The following is a 21,920-nucleotide window of genomic DNA, read 5'->3' on the forward strand; positions in this document are numbered from 1 at the left end:
CAGCCTGGCACACACACAGTAAACCCCTTCCTGTGAGCATGCTCAGTAGAAGCCTGTGTTAGCCAGACATGCTAGCGCCACATGCACACATTTCTCTTTCACTGCTCCGGGCTGGACGGCTACCACAGTTTCTCCCCTCTCCATTCCTCTGACTCCCTCACTGCGTGCTGCAGACCAGGCTTGGCTGCAGCACCTGCAGACCGAGGCTTGGCTCGGAGCAGGAACATCAACAGAGCGGCATTATGGGAACAAACTCCTGACCCTCCTTCACCCCTCCGCCCCCCTCCTTCCTCCCCACACCTCCTCCATCACCTCCTCACCCTCTACACCTCCTCCATCACCTCCCCCCACCACCTCACCCTCTACACCTCCTCCATCACCTCCCCCCACCACCTCACCCTCTACACCTCCTCCATCACCTCCCCCCACCACCTCCCCCTCTACACCTCCTCCATCACCTCCCCCCACCACCTCCCCCTCTACACTTCCTCCATCACCTCCCCCTCTACACCTCCTCCATCACCTCCCCCCACCACCTCACCCTCTACACCTCCTCCATCACCTACCCCCACCACCTCCCCCTCTACACCTCCCCCCACCACCTCCCCCTCTACACCTCCTTCATCACCCGTCTACGTCTCCCTCCTTCCCAACACCTCCCCACCCCCCCACACCGCCCCCTGGTGTGCAGAAACAGAAATGCGAGCGTGGCGCCTGTGATCTCACCGTGGCGGTCGAGCAAGAGCGGGTCGGAGTGTTTCTTGCCTATGTCAGCGATGGAGCGCACCAGAGGGATGCGGTTGCTGAGCTTCCTCTCGTTCTGGTGCTGGTGTCTCTTCAGCATGGCCTCACGCACCTTGTCCTTCTGCTGCTTCAACAGCTGCCCCGACGCCACCATGCTGTCTATCAGCATGTCTGACACACACACACGCACACACACACACGCACACACATGCGCACACACACATATACAAACACTCAAGCATACAGAATCCCATCCAGACACACGAGTACACACAGGAATGTTAGGCTTCAGGCACATCTGATAACAAGCAGTGCAGAAGTCATGTAAAGTAGTAAATTGTACATTTATAAACTAGAGCACTGACTCATATTCACAAACACAACGGACAAAAAGATAACAGGGAGGTAACAGAGGGACAGACAGAGATAACAGGGAGATAACAGAGAGATAACAGAGGGACAGAGAGATACCAGGGAGATAACAGAGGGACATAGAGATTACATAGAGATAACAGAGGGACATAGAGATAACAGAGGGACAGAGAGATAACAGAGATAACAGGGGACAGAGATAACAGAGAGATAACAGAGGGACAGAGATGTTAACAAAGGGACAGAGAGATAACGGAGAGATAACAGAGAGATGATGGCGTACCTGCGATGTCCTCGATGCTGTTGGCCCTCATGTCCAGCATGACGGTGCCGTTCAGGATGCAGCTGCGCAGCTCAAACAGGCTGTGGAGGGAGAGCGTGGCCACGTAGGGCTTGCTCCACCTCTCTCCTCCATCCTCCACATCCTCCTCGAACTTCAGCCACCTGCACACCACACAAACACACAGGTTAACACACACACACAGGTTAACACACACACATAGACACACAGGTACGGTAGTGTGTGTGTGTGTTCGCACGTGTGTGTGTGTGTGTGCGAGTATATGTTTGAGTGTGTAAGTGAGCGGGCACGTGTGTGTGTGCGTGTGTGTGTGTGAGCCTGACCTGGCGGTCTCCTTCCACTCGGTGGCGCGGCCGTCTCTGCAGGACAGCTCGTCCAGCTCAGTGAACAGGTCGTGAGGGACGTGCTCTTGGTCGTCATCCTCCGTCCCCAGGATGAACTGCACCCGCTGGGACGGGGTGTCTGGAGGGAGGGAGGGATAGGTCAGGGAGGGGGGAGGAAAGGAGATGAGGAGATAAGGAAGGTGGAAGGAGAGGGGAGGGAGGAATAGAGGGAAGGAGGGATGAAGAAGGGGAGAAAGGAACGAGGAGGGTTGACAAAGGATTGAAAGAAGAGTAGGAGATGAGAGGATGAAAATATTTGATGAACAGGATGCTAGCACACAGCCTAGATGCATTACTGTTGAAGGCAATATATGTGCTGGCTAGGATGTAGCAGATGTGCTGGCTAGGATGCAGGAGAAGTACTAGCTAGGATAAATTACATGCCCTAGCTAGGAACTAAAGCACTGCGAAAGGAGTGAGAGTAGTTTGTATTGCAGTAACAGAAGGTGCTGTAACAGCAGTGTGTGACCAGACGGCAGGGTACGGTGAAGACGTTACCGTATGTGGGGGACTCCCGCCCGTCCTCCCGGTCCGAGTCTTTGTCCCGCCTTTTCCTGTGGTGTTTGTGGCCTCGGTGGCGATGGCGGCGTTTGCTCTCACGTCCCAGCGGAACATGGACGCCCACGTACACTGCCCTGTGACCTGATGGGGGGGGGGGGGGGGGGGGAGACAGAGAAGAGCCGTGAATTCACGTTCATTTTTTACAACGGTTACTTCCAACCTCGCAATCTAGCAAATGACTAGCGCTAAGTCATATTGACAGTATACCACGGATACAGCTTTCCACAGTTTGACTAGATATTACTGCGCATCCACATTGTCAGAAAACGTGTAAATTCATTAACAGATAGAGATAGATACAATTGACTGCATTTCTACTGAAAATAAAATGTCCACGTTATATTGTCTTGCTGCTCGTTAGCTAGCTAGCATTTCAGTAATAAAGAAAAGTCTTTGAAACATGCTGATTCAAACAATTATGCCGACATTGTCACTTGCCATATCTGCGCTGGAATCATGATGCAAACATGCAGATATGCTACAAAAACGTAAGTATGCAACAAAAAACGTAAATAAGCTTGAACATTTTTCGTGGGAAAACTGGCTAACATTGAGCTAACTCGTTTCCGGTTGGGGGATGGGGGGACTTGGACAATACGGAAGTACAGTTAGTTATTTTGAAAACGGAGATTGCCAAAGTAGCAGAAAGTCGCAAGATTTTGTCACTATAGTCGCTAGATAGATTTTTCCTCGCTCGGTAAGGTGAAAAGTCGCCATATTGGCAAACACTTTCAGTTGTCGCAACCTGCAAAAACGCGCCCAACCTCCCATCCCGACAGACAGTTCAACTGGATGCCGCCTACCGAGAAAACTGATGGATGGCCAAATAATTTGTGCTGGTCGACGACACTCGACCACGGCACAATTTCGGCGATATACCACTCCTTGTCGTTGTTTATATCTTCAACAAATAGACTACTGGTGGAATAAGCACATTCTATGTACAAAAATAATCCACGTCCCTTGTAGGTAATTGCGAGTATTCTGCTGGTTCCGGCTTCAAACAAGCAAGTGGCCCACTTTCTGAGCCAATAGTCACTTGACAAGGATGAGTCATTTGTCTTTGATTTACCGGGAATTCTGGAAGAAAACTAATCCAAACATGACGCAGGCCTCTGGGGAGCGGAGGAGAAACGCTCAGCCAAACAGATGGGAGACCAACAGACGAGAGAGAGAAATAGAGAGACAGGGAAGAGAGAGACATGGAAAGAGAGAGACAGGGAAATAGAGAGACGGGGAAATAGAGAGACAGGGAAAGAGAGAGACATGAAGGATGGTGAAGGCGTGGAAAATATAAATAATGCCATTTAGACACTGCCAAGGGAAAAGACTGGAGAAAGGGAGGGAAAGAGAGAGAGATACTGGGTGAAAGAGAGAGGGACAAGTGTTAATAATGCTCCTGCCTCAGCCTGAAGCAGCTTCACACATCCTTAAATCCCCTCCTCTCTCCCCCCTCCCTTCTCTTCCCCCTCTCCTCCTCCTCCTCCGCCTCCTCCTCTCTTCCCCTCCTCCTCTCTTCCCCTCCTCCTGTCTCCCCCTCCCTTCTCTTACCCCTCTCCTCCTCCATCCTCTCCCCTTCCCATCCTCCCCTCCTCTCCTCTCTCCCCCCTCCCCTCTCTCCCCCCTCCCTTTTCTCCCCCCCATCCCCCCCCCATCCTCTCCCCCTCTCCTCTCCCCAGAGACACAACAAACAGCATCAATAAACACTTGCTCACTAGATACACTCAACACTGATTAAGCTTCCAAAACAAACATGGTGCCCACAGTACTATGCAGTACCTGACACTAACCTGACCAATCAGAAGCTTCCATGTACACTACCATACAGGCCCCTGACCAATCATAAGCCAGGATGGGAAGCAGGATATTGTGAGTTGTTATACTTAATGCCTAGCTATTACACAATCACAGGTGTTTGCAAAATCCTATGGGTAATATACAGTGTGTGTGTGTGTGTGTAAATGTACTAATCTAGCACAGCCAGATAAGTCACCTGACAAACCTCTAGCTAGGTTGCCGGCTAATCTCTGTGTAATCCCTCAGAGCACTGTATGCTAGCCAGGATCATCCAGGGAAGCAATGTTTAAATTCGGAGAAGGCCGTCTCCTGAGTGCTTTGATCCACACAGACCTGCTGCAGAGGAAACAGACAGCTGTCTGGAGCACCGTCAGGTTTAAACATAACAGACTGATTATGTTTAGACATGCTGTGTGTTGTCTCTTTTAAGGCTGGACCGTTTGAGTGACAGCTCAAACAGGAAGTGGCTGAACATGATCCTGACTGAGCTGTGGATATTATTCTACCTTATGGTGTGTGTGTAGTGTAGTGTGTGTGCTTGAGTGCGTGTGTTCAGAGCTACAGGCGAGCAAGGCCCCACAGGGAAAGCAAACCATCCGCACCTGTTCCTCCTGTACACAGCTTCTCCCTGTGTGTGTGTGTGTGTGTGTGTGTGTGTGTGTGCAAGACAGGGGGGAACACAGGCAGGCACACCAGGACTGTCCAGGACAGAAGATATCTTTGATGTAGTAAAGAGGGTTGTAAGGGTCAACTATACGTTATATGTTGTCTATACCACTGAGAGAGAGAGAGAGAGAGAGAGAGAGAGAGGGCAGGAGGGTTGACTTACTCTCCAGCTCCTCCTCCTCATAGTTGGTGTGGGTGGTGGAGCTGGTCTTCCCAAGATCTACGATCACCTCTTCATCCAGACCCTAGGAGAGGAGAGAGAGACAGAGGGGGGATGAGAGAGAGAGAAAATGCACCGTCTAGTAAACTCTAGGCCTCCACATCACCACTCATGGTCTGTATTGCGTCAAAGCTCACCCAGAGTGTTTGGAACCTTGGCACAGCTAGTGTTCTAGAACCTTGAAACAGCCAGAGTTCTACAACGTGGCACAGCCAGTGTAATGGAGTCAAGTATGTCGCTGTGGCCAGTAAAAACATTTGAAAGGCAGCCCCTTCTATATCTGGGATTGGAGCACGGATATCCGTCTCTTCTGACTGAACACACACAAGATCTGATTGAACACAGACACAACATCTGACACCGTGTCCTAACTAGATGCGAGCACACGACTGTCACGTAGCATCGGACGCTCTCTGGCCACACTGAATCCGTCAAAATCACTTCTGTCACGTTGTGTACTGTAACCACGTTAATATGACCTAATGTGCTACAGAGCTTTCAACGCAAGCGACTACAAATAAATAGAAACAGGGCGTCCAACAAAAAGCTCAGCCAAAACGTCGCGCCGCGCAGCATCGCGTCGCTCGCGCCCACTTAGGACATTCCAACAGAAAACAAGGCAATCAAACTGCTTTTAGTCGCGTCGCTCGCGTCCCGTTGCTCGCGTCGCATCCAGTTAGGACAGTGTGACTGAACACAGACACAACATCTGACTGAAGTTACACACACAACATCTGACTGAACACACACATGACCTCTGACTGAACACACTCACTAACCAGGCCATCTGACTCTGATCAAGGCTAGCACTTTACCAGCAGACCAGGAGTTCTGTCTCATGTGAGAGAGAGAGACAATGTGTGTGTGAAGAGAGAGACAATGTGTGTGTGAAGAGAGAGAATGTGTGTGTGAAGAGAGGGCAGGGTGAAAGAAAGATAGTTTTGGGAGGGAGAGAGAGAGAGAGAGAGAGAGAGAGAGAGAGAGAGAGAGAGAGGGAGGGAGGGAGGGAGGGAGGGAGGGAGGGAGGGAGGGAGGGAGGGAGGGAGGGAGGGAGGGAGGGAGGGAGGGAGGGAGGGAGGGAGGGAGGGAGGGAGGGAGGGAGGGAGGGAGGGAGGGATCGTGTTCGAGAGGTGGTAGCAAGCTGCTCAACATATGCCAGGAAACGGATCAGTAATCCTTGGTTAGGGTCCAGTTCCCTACTCCACCCACGACGGGACCGCCGCAAAGCACCCTGGGAAAATGACGCACTAACAAATCAAGTGTTCAGCTATTAAAGCGTCTTGCAGGTGGTGTGATGTCAGATATAGTGTAATCTAGACACGGTTTATCTCTGGGATTAGTTGTCTAGTGTTTGATATAGGAGCTGAACAGTCATGTGACATGCTTTACTGCAGCCTTACTGGCTACTTACAGAGTAATGCTATGATCTCCAGCCCTAGTCCTATCCCTGACTTCTGCAGTATGTAGCGTAATGATCGGTCAAAACTTTAATTAAAGGAATCGTCCGACATCAAAGCATAAGTCGCCATCGAAGAGATATGACCTCTCGTTAGAACAGCCTGGTGTCAAGATATGCAATAGCCTTGCCAAACCATGCCCTATCTGCTGGAGGGAATAACAAATTAAAATGCAGACAGACAGACAGACATTTCTCAGACAGAGGGGAGGGGAGCATAGCGGAATGGAGGGGGAGGGAGGGGAGGGTAAGAGAGTGAGGGGTGTGGAGGGAAGAGGAGGGGAGGGTAACAGAGTAAGGGGTGTGGAGGGGAGGAGGGGTGGCTAAGTGAGTGGAGGAGAGTAACGGACCAGACTCACACTCACTATTACCAGTCCATGCGTGACCAGGATTCCATCTTCTCTAACAAAGGAGCCCAGGAGACCTAAGCCTCACTGGGGGCTTGTCTGCCCACTGCCTCCCTGCTGGAGGTTAGACTAGACCGGAACATCCACTACTCCAGCTCTCCAGCCTCCCCCCTTTCCCCACCGGTACAGAGCAAAGGACCCACAACTACACTCTCATTACTGCTTCACACTCCCCTTGATAGTCCTCCATACCCCCCTCCACCCACCCCCGACCAAGACACATCATTGAGGACCTATGGAGAACATAGAAGACCAGAGACACACTCCCCCCACGTTCCGCACTGTGGAGAGAAGTCAACTGTAGCTTCGTAACATCCGGCGGGTGCAGCGTGGGATCCCAGCAAACACAGCCAGGCCAATCTTCACTTCCTCATAGCACTCCTCAGTCACTCAGCGACAACAGACACGCAAGGCCTCGACTGGGGAGGGGCAGGGCTGTAGCACAGCAGCGTCGTCACCCATTGGGCGAGAGGTTGAATTACAGCCACCAATCAGAGAGAGTGAAAAGGCTTGCTGCTGGGCAGTGAAAGGAGAGGTAGAGTGATAGGTTAGGTTGTTAAGGATGGAGGAAAGGGAGTGATGGAGGGACACAGCGGTGGAGGGACGGAAGGATGGACAAGGATGTCGAAGGATAGGTTCTATCCGGTCTGACCTCCAACACATCCTACTGAGCATAGCGACCAATCACAATGAGAGGATGCAGCTCCGCCAATGAACACCCAAAACAGTTCACTTCCTGTGCTCTCATCACAACCCACTCACAGCCCATAACAAAAACATCAAGGTCTTTCTACAGCCACTTTCTGTTGTGCCATACAAACCTCCATCTCTAACTCCCTCTCTTTCTTTCTCTTCCTGTCACACACTTGAACACACACACACACACACACACTGTCTTCAGTAGGCCTGTTCTCCAAGGAACCTGAGATAGGAAGTAACAAAGTACAAATACTTTGTTATTGTATTCAAGTAGATTTTTCTGGTATCATTACTTCACTATTTATTTTTCAGACAACTTTTAACTGTCACTCCTTAAATTTTGTACACAAATATCTGTACTTTCTACTTCTTACATTTTCAAGCCAGGCTTGTTACTTTAGTTTTAATCTGTATTTAGTGGCATGATCAATATTATTGTCATTGCGCTGCTTTTTTTCCAATTCCTGGCTACGACGCACAACAAACTTAAGCTAGTCTACGAAACTACTATGGAGCAAGGCAGTTAGCAACAAGAAAAATATTTAAGAAAAAATAGATTTTGGGGGAAAACTAGAAACTTTTTTGTTGTTTCTAGTTTTAATTTTCAAGTTTCAATTTTTCTTTTTTTACTAGAAACGTTTGTGTTGTGTGATAGAAACGGTTAGAAAGGTTGGAAAAATATTTTCCCAAAAAAATCTGTGAATCAATATACTTCCTTCCCTGTCAAAAGTGTATCTAGCTATACAGTAAACATTTAGCACGCAGAGCTAGTTTAATAACCGTGTTTGTCAAACTGAACCAGCCAATATGATCAGTCAAGTAGTGCGACCAAGAAACAACTGTCCCGTAATGACATTGAGATTCTGGTCCATGCATTACATTACCATGATCTTGCCTCTGGTGAAATACCACCTTGAAAGATGAGATGATAACATCTTTCCTTTTCTCTCCTTCCCCCTCCCCCTTTCTGTCTCTCTCTCTCTCCCTTTCTCTGTCTCCCTCTCCCCCATCTCATTTTCTTTCTCCTTCCCTCCGTTCTCCTCTCTCCCCTCCTCTCTATCACCTTTTCTCTCCCTTCCGCATTCTCTGCCCCCTCCTGTCTCTCTTCCCCTCCTTCTCTGTCTCTCTGTCTCTCTCTCTCTCCCCCTCTCTCTCTCTCTCTCCCCCTCTCTCTCTCTCCCCCTCTCTCTCTCCCCTTCTCTTTCTCTGCTGGAGGATTTGCATGATAATAAGCTCTGCACTCTGACAGCGGTGTCTTGATGGGGGAATGATAATGAGAGAGAGGGTGGAGAGAAGAGATAGAAAGAGAAAAGGACAGTAAGAAAGAGAGAGAAAGAGAAAGAGAGAGAGAGAGACACAGAGAGAGAGAGAGAGAGAGAGAGAGAGAGAGCAGTGGGAAGAAAGGGGAGAAAAAGAAAGAGGGAAAGAAAAAGAGAGATTGAGTTAGTCGATTGTGTAAAGAGAGAGGGGGGGGCAGAGGTGAGTCAGGAAATAGATATTTCAGAACCACACAGTTTTCTTCCTAGCAGTAAGTCATGGGTGAACCAATGAAATTGGGCCTACTGGTTGGTTGGCTGGCTAGTTGGCTGACTGAGATGGCTAGCTGCTAGCTTGGCTACGGTATTTCTTAATGTCTCTCTCACTTCCTCTGACCTGTTTACATGTAGGGTTGTTTACGTGTTGATCTTCACGGGTGCCAGGTGAGGAGCAGCAAGTCCACGTGTCGGGGCTGGTTCCCTTTCCTCCGTCCCAACCTGCCCCACGCATGAGGCAACCTGCCCCAGGCACCACCGTAAAATACCCCCTGGCACACCCACACAGACATTCATACACAAACACACACACTCTCTCTCTCCCTAGAGCAGGTTGGTCATGCACAGCTGTGGCAGGTCTGGACACGGGGGGGGGGGGGGGGGGGGGGGAGTGCCTGACTCCGGTGACACCAGCAAGTGACATCAGTGGGGGTGGTGACAGGGGGGTCACCTCTTGGTAAGCGAACTGCCTGAACCCTAAACACATGGACCAGGGAGGGATGACGGGAGGACCAACATACTGTGCTCCTGCCCCCCCCCCACACACACACACGAATAGACACACATTTGCATTCACACACACACAAATGTAGCAGAGTGGAAGGCATGTCTGGACTGTGATGAGGGATAAGTCGTTCCCAGCTAAACTCATCCGCCTTGCTCTAAGTGCTGGGGTTGGCTGGGGTGGGTTGTGGAGGGGTGGAGCAGTAGAGGTGTGGGGGGTTGTTAGAGGGGTGGGTGGTAAGCTGGGCTGGAGTGAGTTGGAGGGGTAGGGAGGGCAGCAGGGGGAGGTGGAGGGGTAGAGGTGTGGAGGGGAGTCTAGGGGCATAGCTGCGGTTGGCAGCCTCCCATTGCAAACAAAACATCCATGCTTCACCTCCCTTCTCCCCCCTTCCCCTCGTCCTCCTCCTGGTCTGCCTGTCTAGCCTGACACACAGACTGTTATCACTACCACAACAAACCACTCACCATAGGGCCTGAATGCCAGACACCAAGCTAGCCCAAGCCCTGTTTGGTTCTGTCTAAGGCTCCTGGTTAGTGTAAAAGCAACAATCCATTGACCCAGTTTGATCCAGTTCCCTGTAGATGTCCTTTAGTCTACACACAGCATCACTTTTACCCTGGTTGACTGGTTGACTGGCTGACTGGTTGGCTGGTTGATTAGCAGGCTGACCGACTGGTTGACTGGCTGGCTGACTAAGTCTAGGGGTAAGCTGCTTGGTTCTTTGTGCTCCACCCAGAGGACCAGGCTGAATAATTCATAAACCAGACCGACAGCTGTGTGAGAATCAGACACCAGATACAGGCAAGTCACAGCACAGGGTCTCTATAATGGTCCTTAGCCAGACAGCCAACCAACCAGTGAACCAGCCAGCCAACCAACCAGTCAGCTAGTGAACCAGCCAACCAACCAGTGAACCAGCCAACCAACCAATCAGCTAGTGAACCAGTCAGCTAGTGAACCAGTCAGCTAGAAGTGAACCAGCCAACCAACCAATCAACCAACCAGTCAGTTAGTGAACCAGTCAGCTAGTGAACAAGCCAGCCAATCAACTAACCAGTCAGTTAGTGAACCAGCCAACCAACCAACCACTGAACCAGCCAGCCAATCAACCAACAAGTCAGTTAGTGAACCAGTCAGCTAGTGAACCAGCCAACCAACCACTGAACCAGCCAGCCAATCAACCAACCAGTCAGCTAGTGAACCAGTCAGCTAGTGAACCAGCCAGCCAACCAGTGAACCAGCCAGCCAATCAACCAACCAACCAGTCAGCCTGCCAACCAGTCAGCTACTGAACCAGCCAGCCAACCAGTCAGCTAGTGAACCAGTCAGCTAGTAGTGAACCAGCCAACCAACAGTGAACCAACCAGCCAGCCAACCAACCAGTTAGCTAATGAACCAGTCAGCTAGTGAACCAGTCAACCAACCAGTGAACCAGCCAGCCAATCAACCAACCAGCCAGCCAGCAAGCCAGCCATCCTGCAACTCAGACAGTCAGTCAGCCAGCAAACCAGCCAGCCAGTGAACCAGCCAGCCAGGTGTCCTCTATTCCAGGCCGGTTCCTGGGCCCCGGGCCAGAGCAGGTCACGTTCCAGCTCCAAACACCAGACGCCTGATTGGTTACGCTGCGTGTACTCATACATGTGAGTGTAAGAGAGACAACGAGTACCAGACAGAGAGAACGTGTGTGAGAATGTGAGAAGTAGACTGTGTGTATGTGTACATGTGAGAGAAACATCTACAGAGAGAGGGAGAAAGAAAATAGGAGTGTTAGACAGACTGTCAGAGAGACAGAGAGAGACAGAGAAACAGAGAGGGAGAGAGAGACAGAGGGACAGAGAGAGACAGAGAGAGAGGGAGACAAAGAGAGAGGGAGACAGAGAGAGAGAGACAGAGAGAGAGAGAGACAAAGAGAGAGGGAGACAGAGAGAGAGGGAGACAGAGAGAGAGACAGAGAGGGACAGAGAGAGACAGAGAGAGAGGGAGACAGAGAGGGGGGGAGAGAGGGACTGTGTCACACCACACGACTTGAGACGACCAAGACACAAATACCACCGACAGCTTGGAGGGAACAGAGAAACAGATGGAAGCCATGCCCCGCACCTCCAACAAACATTTTCCTCTCCTTTTATGTGCACCTGCCCCGTAATACCAGGGGGCCACCCCCCTCACGCCTCTCCTCGCCCCCTTCCTGTCCTCCTCTGGGGCAACCTGTCAGTGGTATCTTTCACCCAGCCTGACAGATCCACTCCCCACCCAGGAAATAAGATGTTTTACCACTACAGCTTCCTCTCTATTGTTTTGATTCATTCATCTCTGATGCCCCATTTTCCCCTCTCTGTCTCTCTCTCCGTCTCTCTCTCCGTCTCTCTCTCCGTGTCTCTCTCCGTGTCTCTCTCCGTGTCTCTCTCCGTCTCTCTCTCCGTCTCTCTCTCCGTCTCTCTCTCCGTCTCTCTCTCCGTCTCTCTCTCTCTCTCTCTCTCTCTCTCTCTCTCTCTCTCTCTCTCTCTCTCTCTCTCTCTCTCTCTCTCTCTCTCTCTCTCTCTCTCTTCCCCTCTCTCTCTCTCTTCCCCTCTCTCTCTGTCTCTCTGTCTCTCTCCACCCTCCAGGCAGCCATATCTCTCTGAACATCGTTTCCTCTCCTTCCTCAGCACTCTCCAACAGCAGGAAGAAGGGTTTTCCTTGTCAACAGTCTAGTCCTCACCTTCTCTCTCCCCACCTCCCTCCTCCCCATTCCTCCCTCCTTCTCTCTCTCCCCACCTCCCTCCTCCCCATTCCTCCCTCCTTCTCTCTCCCCACCTCCCTCCTCCCCATTCCTCCCTCCCTCCTTCTCTCTCTCCCCACCTCCCTCCTCCCCATTCCTCCCTCCTTCTCTCTCTCCCACTTACCTCCTCCCCATTCCTCCCTCCCTCCTTCTCTCTCCCCAGCTCCCTCCTCCCCATTCCTCCTTCCCTCTCCCCACCTCCCCATTCCTCCCTCCTTCTCTCTCCCCACCTCCTTCTCTCTCCCCAGCTCCCTCCCTCCTTTATGATTCCCTACCTCCCTCGTTGCTGCCACTTCCTCGACCACTCCTATTCACACGCGAGCAGGACGCAGGCACACACACACATGTCCTACCGTGCGAACATGCTCTCCTTCGGTGTAACACTCCATCAGGGAAGAACCATCAGCGGCTGAGACGCTAGCCGGCTCTCTGTCCCTCTGCTATCTCCCCGCTCCGGGTGTCTGTATGTGCGTGTGTGAGAGAGAGAGAAACGCTCACACGAGTGCAGGAGCGTACGTACGTGTGTGTGTGTGAGCGTGTGTGACTGGGATCTGGCTGAGGTTCCAGAACACTGGGATGTGTCTCTCTGCTCTGCTGTGTTTATATGAAGAGAGAGAGAGAGGGAGAGGGGAGGAGTGTGTGTGTGTGTGGGGGGGGGGACAGAGAGGTAGAGATACAGAAAAAGGGAGAGAAAGAGGAAGGAGTGGGACAGATGGAGGGAGAGAGAGGAGGGAGAGAGGAAAGAGAGAGGGATAGAGAGAGAAGAGAGGGAGGGAGAGAGGAAATAGAGAGGGAGAGAGAGAGAAGAGAGGAAGGGAGAGAGGAAATAGAGAGGGAGAGAGAGAGAGAGAGAGAGAGAGAAGAGAGGAAGAGAGAGGAAGAGAGAGAGAGAGAGAGTCCTGCCCCATCAGCCTGCTTGTGTCTCAGCAGCCAATCCCCCGCCACCATGAATTTTTCATTCGTCTTTAGCCAAGACCTTTCTCTCTACCTTTCTGTCACAGACACACACACACACACACACAGGCACACACACTCCCCTACATGCATACAGGACACACACCAAACATTCAGGTCACACCCACCCACCAAATACCATATAATAATACACACACCCCCTCCCTCCCCCCCACCCTCCCACACATATGGATAGATATTCATGGGCATGTTCAGAAGGTTGTAGAGAATGGGACTGAACAGGCAGCCATGCATTCATCAAGTTCCTTCACCTCTAAAGATTCTGTCACATCTGTGATCTTTATCGTCTTCTCAAGGTCGCTATGTCCTGGTGTCTCCTTGTCAACACCTGGTAATCCTCTCTCGGGTCGCGACTAACAGGCTGAATACCTCCTCTGTCTGGCCCATTACAAACACTTCCAGGGGCATTAACATAATTGTATTTTAAAATGAGTTAGTAAAAGATTATTATTAAAAAGAATGAAAGAGGATTGCCAGGGGTCACCTCAATGCTATAGACACTTCCTGTCCATTCAATATACAGCAGCAAAATTGTATACACTATCCATCGGCACTTCTACCTTATATATTTATAATATTTTACATTGTTACAGTCTATAATCTTATCTTTACTGGCTCTAGAACTTATGCTGGCGTTACTGCTATTGTTTGAGCTATCCTTGCCCTAATTTGTGACTCTAAACTAGTATGTAAACTAAACTAGTACTAGTTGTCTTATCCTTTGCAGGTACAAGATAGCGACTGTCACACATGGAGAATAAAAATGAGAGAGATCCTCAAACCAACTCAGTACGTTTGCTGTGTCCACACCGAGGAGAAGGGCGCCCTCTAGTGGGAAAAACTGCACATGATTGTGTCTCACATCCTCCCTGCTCTTATCGACACACATGAAACTGTGGCTGAACAGCAAAAAGGCTTTGCTGCACTGAGGATTCTATAAGCATTCACTAGTTTAGACGACCACTGCAATTATCCTGGCAAACTGCTTAACAACTGTACTAGCAACTAGGTTTAAAAGGAAATCTTCCGGTCAGATTAGTTTGTTGTCTTACAAGAGGCCCCAGTTCCAGTCAGTCACATGTCGGGCATGCGCCTTACAACGATCCCCTCAGGTACGCTAATCCAGAATCTAACCAGATTAGCAGAGTTTAAGAGGGCTGAAGAGCAGCCCCGGTATCTGCAGGTGGGTTTTATCAGAGCCGTGATTAGATTAGATTAGCCAACAGAACCTCCAGGCAGGCAGTCTGGCAGTCCGGTTCTAGAACTAATTACGTTCTGAAGTCAATTCTATGTTCTGTTCTGAAGTGTGGAATTCTAACGTAGTGTTCTACTCCTGAGTCTGAGAGAGGAGAGTTACTGTGTTCTATATTCCAATGTTCGTTGTTCTGTCAAGTAAGGGCACAGTGATCTTTGTGAGAGGAGCATCCATGACCTGCTACCTAGTTACTAATGGATGAGGTGATTGGATTGGGAATGACCACCAATTGATCCTCATTAGTCAAACGCAGTAATATTGACACAAACGCAGTCATATTGACAGGGCAGTAGGGGCCAGGTTCTGTTTTATTTATTTAGAAGACGCTTTTATCCAAAAGGACATTCAAAATGTGAGACAGTTAGTAGCCCACTTTGAAAGTACAGCAGGAAATCAAGGATCAGAAGTGCATAGTTATTTTGGTATTTTAGTGGTCAATTTAACAGACACAGTGCAAAGTAACCACATCTCAGGTACCAGACACAGTGCAGAGTAACCACATCTCAGGTACCAGACACAGTGCAACATAACATTCCAACCACAGTGCAGTAATAAGATCTCAACTCCGACAGCCGCACATCGTTTTGAAGGTCTCAGGAACGTCTCTCTGAATATTGGTCTGGAGGAGAGCGAGCCAGGATGCAGGGACATCACTGTCACCCTAAACAGGATTACCCATCCCAAACTAGCACCAGGGCACCGGATTACTCAGACACATCTACACAGGGGGCCGGAGAAGGTCTTCTAGCTCAGTGTGATGGACAGTGAGGCTAGTGTCCTGTGGGAGCGCTGGATACCCTAGCTAGGAGAGGCCAGCTAGAAGAGGCCAGCTAGGAGAGGCCAGCTAGCAGAGGCTAGCTGAGAGTAGCCAGCTAGGAGCTAGGAGAGGCCAGCTAGCAGAGGCTAGCTAGCAGAGGTCAGCTAGCAGAGGCCAGCTAGCAGAGGCCAGCTAGCAGAGGCCAGCTAGCAGAGGCCAGCTAGCAGAGGCCAGCTAGCAGAGGCCAGCTAGCAGAGGCCAGCTAGCAGAGGCTAGCTGAGAGAAGCCAGCTAGGAGCTAGGAGAGGCCAGCTAGCAGAGGCTAGCTAGCAGAGGTCAGCTAGCAGAGACAAGCTGAGAGAAGCCAGCTAGGAGCTAGGAGAGGCCAGCTAGCAGAGGTCAGCTAGCAGAGGCTAGCCGAGAGAAGCCAGCTAGAAGCTAAACAAGAGCCCACACAGCGACATGATCCTCACTCCTGACAACACGCAACCCCAGAACCCAGCAGTGGCAGCTACTCCTCACGGATTAGTGCCCAGGATTCCCATTCACCACATTGAGGGCCATCAGGCTCCCTTTAAGTGGATCACCCTGCTAATCCTCCCAGGAGAGACAGCCCCAGCCTGGGGAAACTGAGATGAGCACCACACATGCTCCTGGATGTCAGGGGTGGTTGTTTGACGTTGACGTTCGGATACCATAACTGTAATATTGTAGCTGAGACGTTACGGTTGTGCCTTGGTTGCTGAGATGTGGTTGCTTTGCTCTATCCCTGGAAAATATTCTAAAGAGCGTTCCTTGACTTTGACTACTCGAAATACTGTAATAACTACGCTCTTCTGATCCTTGATACTTTCTAGATGCAGTATTTGTACAGTATGCTAAATATCTAAAATGGCAAATATAAAAGTGACAGAAGAGTAAATGGTAAATGGACTGCATTATATAGCGCTTTTCTTCCTTAGCGGCACTCAAAGCGCTTTACAATGTTTGCCTCTCATTCAACCATTCATACTCACACTCACACATACCAATGGCAGCGAGCTACCATGCAAGGTGCCGGCCTGCCCATCGGGAGCAACTTGGGGTTCAGAGTCTTGCTCAAGGATACTTCGGCACATGGCCTGGAGGAGTCGGGAATCGAACCGCCAACCTTGCGATTAACAGACAACCCTCTCTACCCCCTGAGCCACAGCCGCCGCCAAGTTGTTTGATCCGTTTTGTGTCAAAGCCCACTTGTCCTAACTTGACCAAACCGCATCGCAAATCTCAGCCTCTTTTTAAAACTTAAAAGATTTAAGAGCGCTTAGCTTTGTATAATAGTAGCCTGGCTGCCAGCCCAACGTATCCCCGCCCACAAAAAAATTTGGTCGGGAAGTTGGGTCTGGGGGGGCACGTTTGGGTATGTCCAAACAGGAGCTGGGCGGACCAATGAAATTGTCAGGGCGGGCTTTATACATTTACATTTAGTCATTTAGCAGACGCTCTTATCCAGAGCGACTTACAGTAAGTACAGGGACATTCTCCCTGAGGCAAGTAGGGTGACATGCCTTGCCCAAGGACACAATGTGCACCGGCCGGGAATCGAACTGGCAACCTTCAGATTACTAGCCCGATGCTCTACCCACTCAGCCACCTGAATCCCACTATACGATGATGGACAGATGATCAACAGTAGCGTAATCAACCACATCACCAAAAAGCGCTTGGGTTGAATTTGTTTTCAAAAAACAACATATTACGTTGCTCTGATTAGTTGTAGGTCTATCCAATTGAGCGAAGAGGCCTTTGTTTAAAGAGTTCGGTTGAAACACGCCCCATAGTCACAGCCCAACGGAGAGTTATCAGACACATATTCTGACTAGAATTATGAGTATGACAACGTCAGGCTAGTATAATAGTCCAAACACCCCATTTAATATCTCATGAAGGAAATCTAATTAGAGCATTTGTTCTCCATAAGTCAATAACAAAGGCCAGACAAAAGAAAAGCCAAAATGAGAACACAATAGGACAATTTTTCACATTCTTGGTAGTAAGCCTAATGCCCACTACGGGTGGAAAAACACTTTCAAAGCTAATAAAAGCCTGTAACTGACTACAGAGTGTACTTCGGCAGGGCACAATCCACCTAAACTCTGGGACTGTTTGACGGCAAGAAAACAATCACTCCATTGAGCCAGCGGACACTGTCCTTTAGCTGAATTCTGACAGATCATCACAAGGCTCATGTATCCTGCACAGGAAGGCCCCATTTCTGTCCTAAGCTTTGATTTAATACAGAGCTGAATAAAGCCATTGACAGACCTCTACAGTGGAAGATCTCTGTGACTCAACATCAAGCATGTTGACAATGTCTTCCTCCAGACTCACTGCTTTAACTAGACAAGGTCAGAGAGCCTGTTTCCTGTGCTAAGACCTGGCGCGTCTCAGACCTTACAGTTGCTCTGGGATCGGCTAGCTGGCCTGGCTGTTGATAATCAGGCTTAGTAAGAAGATCAGGCTCCAGATCATGTGTGGAAGTACAGGGTAGTCGAGTCAGCTATTGTATTATTTCCGAAATTACTAAGTATTATTTATATTTCATCTCAGGATATTTGTTTCCATTTCAGGGATTATAATACAATAATTAACTGGGGAAACTGTTTGTTGCCGGATTTGAACCCAAGCCACCGCGAGAAGGCCTCACCTCAGATGGTACACGCACTCATCCTGTGAGCTGCCCCATGCACTATTCATACACGACGCTTTGGTTACAAGCATCCGCTCGAGTCCTAAAAGGTACCGTGCCTCTCTGTCTTCCTACCGGGAGGTACAGTCCCCCCCCCCCGGGACCTGAGGCGGGACAGACCTGCCCCAACTTGCAGGCTCTTTATGGGAGAGCACACACAGGCTAACACAGCGAAGCCAAGGAGGGAGGCTGGAAGACCAACAAGACCTGGTGGGAAAGCGTCGCATTTCCTGGGGAAACGCCGGGGTGCTGTTCCACGTCGACACGGCCGAACAACAACACCAGAGTGAACACTCTTAATACCGTTAGGCTTACTGTACACGCAGCGGGCTGTACACACAACCCTGGTCTTATACGGCTCACCATACACGCCGTAAATACATTTGGGTAGGATCACGCGGACCACAAAGAAGGTTAGAGGTCACCGTGCAGCGTTAAATATGGCCGAGGAGACGGTTTATATTGGGCTTCTGACCCCGGGACCTGATGACATCACTACATTCCTGGAGAGCCACTTTAGGGACAGCTCTGAAGGTAGACAGCCCCTTGAGGGACAGCTCTGAAGGTAGACAGCCCCTTTAGGGACAGCTCTGAAGGTAGACAGCCCCTTTAGGGACAGCTCTGAAGGTAGACAGCCCCTTTAGGGACAGCTCTGAAGGTAGACAGCCCCTTTAGGGACAGCTCTGAAGGTAGACAGCCCTTTAGGGACAGCTCTGAAGGTAGACAGCGCATTTAGGGACAGCTCTGAAGGTAGACAGCCAGTGACTGAACCACATTGCAGAGGAGGTGGTTTGGGACTCCAGGTAGCACACGGGCTGATGCCCACAAGAAGCGGCCCGGGTACGATTCCGGCTCTGAACATTTCAGCATGTCTTTCCCTCTCTATCTCCCATACATCTCCTGTCTGTCTCTAACTGTGACTGTCTGAAAAGGCAAAACAGAGTATCTTTAGTAGGATTCCCAGGTCCTGGATAGACATCACAGACAGGAGAACAAACAAGCTTTCTTCCAGACCAGAGGAGAGGGGGCTCTTGTACAAAGACATCATCGGAGAAAGCAGCCTTTATTAAACATGACCTATTAAGGCAGTTGTTTTTCTGAGGGTTACTGTGTCCTAGTGAAGTTAGGCCCTGACTGGATGCACTGCAGGGATGTAAGGAACTCACTGGGCTGAAAAACCAAGGGTCAGGTTTCTACCCACCCACCCACTCACACACACACATCACATACCCTCTCTCTCACACACACACAAACACACATTCACACACCCACACACGCACACACAAGCACTCTCTCTACCCAAAGGACAAGATCGTTGCCCTTTAAAAAGACTGCCACTGTACTTTGTGAAATTAGTAGGCAACCTCAGAAGTCTCCAGCATTGTGTCAGAACGGTACTTTGTAGGTCGTACTGTTGCTGTTGTCACTTTCTGTCGGCTAGCTAATTTACTGTAACTAACCTAGTCCAAAACCAAATAACACCCAACAAACAGGAAGCACTTTAGACAAGGGGTATATAACCACACAAGGCACTCCCAAAACATTCTTCAGACCGAAAGAGGACTAGAGTCTTATTTCGTCCAGGCTGCCAGAGTTATCCATCTCCACACTTTGATGTTATGAGGTAAAAAAAAGTAGGTTAGGCCTACTGCAGGCTCAGACTTCTGTAGACTCACAATGATGGTGGTATGTTTGGATAATACTGTGATAACAATGTAAATTTACAGCAACTAAGCCCCACCTGTCCTTAACTGTAAGTTAAGAGAGGCTTGCTAACTTATACGTACAGCACCGTGTAGGCAAAAGAAGTGTGGCACAAGCCGATAAAAATGACTGCGAGATTACTGATTACCAACGACAACGATAATAAACATTCATATATCCGCTGCCTGACAACAAAAGTTAATTGCTATGACTGAAAACGAGAAGTCATCGTTTGGTTGTCGATGATTCCGGTACGGTAGTACCTGACGGGAATGGACCGTCACCTGGAGCGGTGATGATGCACGGGCGAGAAAGACAGGTTGAGTACGCGAGTAGCTCCCTGGCTAGCTAAACAACATACTAATACATCACAAAGTTCACGTTGCCAAAAGCAACAACTCGCAAAAAAAAAAAACGTAGGTCTCGAGGCTCTCGCTATGTCGTTAACCGGTTGTTTTCCCGCCGCATGTCCAGTCGAGGTTGGTGTCAGCATCTCTACCTCCATCCCAATGTGAGGGAGGATGACACCGGCTTGACAGAGCGAGATTGCGAATACAAAGAACAATACATCTACCTGGTCCAACTTACTGTACTCAAAAGGGGTCTACTCTGTTCCAGCGAGACCGAGTGCTGGATTGTGCAGGCCATTTCACCGGTGACTCCAACTTCTCTGTCTTGCTCACTTAAACTGGTGGCAGAGGTTGCGGGTAGCACTTCCAAGAAAGAACTTGATGTGCCTTGCAACAGTGCGACTAGGAGACGCCTACTTCTTGATTGACAGCGTTGAGCATCACTAGAAATTAAGTCGTTTTTTTACCAAACCAATTACACGTCAAATGGGCGGTGCAAACGTGGTCTCAAGAAGCTGGCTTTGTGAAAGCAGCGAGTCTTCAAACCGGCACCCGCGGTATCCGAAATGTAAATTACCGAACAGCAAGAGGAAAGTACAGTGTTAGTCACTGTACTGATTCATTCCCGTACATTGTTAGCGATCTGAATAGTCTCTATTGAGTCCTTGTCCCTCAAAGACGTGTATCTTTCTAAAGTATTTTTAAGTAAGCTACCTACTACGTTTACAACTACCACTACGTAGCCTATTATTATGGTTCGTTTTTGGGACTTTAAATTTAACAATTTGTTGCATGCAAAGATAAATATGCTGTCGTGTTTAATTCTAGCCGCCAAGTGGCAGCACAGTACCATTTCATAAAACAGACCACGGAGACTCACAAGGTAACACTACTAACTCAAGTGTGAACTAAAATGGGACCAAAAACCAGATGCATTTTTATCCTAATTGGTAATCGCACAGTCGTTTATATTATCTGTGTAGATAGTAAGACCTCTGTATTGCTTGGTTTTCAAAGCATTAGCAACAGTATACATTGCTTTCACCTTAACACCATGCTGTTCAATAACAGCAGTCATAAAAACTTGGAAGAGATTTTTGATATTCATATATATATATATGAATAAATGTATGTATGTATATGTCTATATGTATATACACTCAGAGAGACTGTTCACCAAAGCCACCTTATTCAATTTGTGTGCAACTACACAAGTGTCAATACATTCTCTCAGAACTTCTCAGAAGTGTGCTGAATTAAACAGGCAAGTTCAGGCTACAGACATATGCCTTTTAACAGTTCATGGGAGCCTACCTTTAAATAGAGCTCTCCCCAAAAGGCTTCATCACACTGCATCTCAGAAATAGCACAGTGAGGTGGGAGATCAAACTATCACCTCTTAATTGTACCCCGAGTCTTATAGACAGTGAGAGCCTATTAGTAATCGGAGAAACGCTTAGAGTGCGTCTCTGGAATCAAGCACCCACAGAACGCAAGTGGGGAGTTCATCTGAAGCCTCTGATAGACACACGTGATCACAGCCTGTTCCTGAGCGGCCAGATCTGACGGCTCGTGAGAAGTTGACTGTTGCACCATGATGTGGCGAAGAATCCAATCAGGTCCTCTCTCGCTGAGACACAACTGACAAGCAGGGGGGGCTCTAGGGGCAAGGGGGTGGCAGGGTGTAGTTGTAGGGGGTAGAAGGGGGCAGTTAGGGTGGCATGAAGGCATGGAGGAGTTGTGTGACC

General features: G+C 49.4%; 1 protein-coding gene across 10 annotated transcripts in view; it reads right to left on the minus strand.

Annotated features, from left to right (window-relative positions):
* Positions 1-20,544, minus strand: part of LOC146295755 (sodium bicarbonate cotransporter 3-like) — a 42,029-nt gene extending 21,485 nt beyond the window's left edge. For 3 of the 10 annotated variants that reach the window (XM_084696864.1, XM_084696868.1, XM_084696869.1), the window contains exons 1-6: positions 5,182-5,971; positions 4,988-5,069; positions 2,299-2,442; positions 1,741-1,879; positions 1,400-1,560; positions 727-915 (exon numbers count right to left, since the gene is read on the minus strand). In XM_084696864.1, coding sequence (XP_084552990.1) covers positions 727-915; positions 1,400-1,560; positions 1,741-1,879; positions 2,299-2,442; positions 4,988-5,069; positions 5,182-5,301 — 835 coding nt within the window. In that variant the 5' untranslated portion in view covers positions 5,302-5,971. Of the gene's footprint in view, positions 1-726; positions 916-1,399; positions 1,561-1,740; positions 1,880-2,298; positions 2,443-4,987; positions 5,070-5,181; positions 5,973-12,757; positions 12,964-20,410 lie in introns of those variants that run through there. The other 7 variants (XM_084696863.1, XM_084696862.1, XM_084696866.1 and 4 more) reach the window with 6 other exon arrangements.
* Between the last annotated feature and the right edge of the window lie 1,376 nt (positions 20,545-21,920).

This window comes from Hypomesus nipponensis, chromosome 4, assembly GCF_054491055.1.
Source record: "Hypomesus nipponensis isolate SF chromosome 4, ASM5449105v1, whole genome shotgun sequence".
In the NCBI taxonomy this organism is placed as follows: domain Eukaryota; kingdom Metazoa; phylum Chordata; class Actinopteri; order Osmeriformes; family Osmeridae; genus Hypomesus; species Hypomesus nipponensis.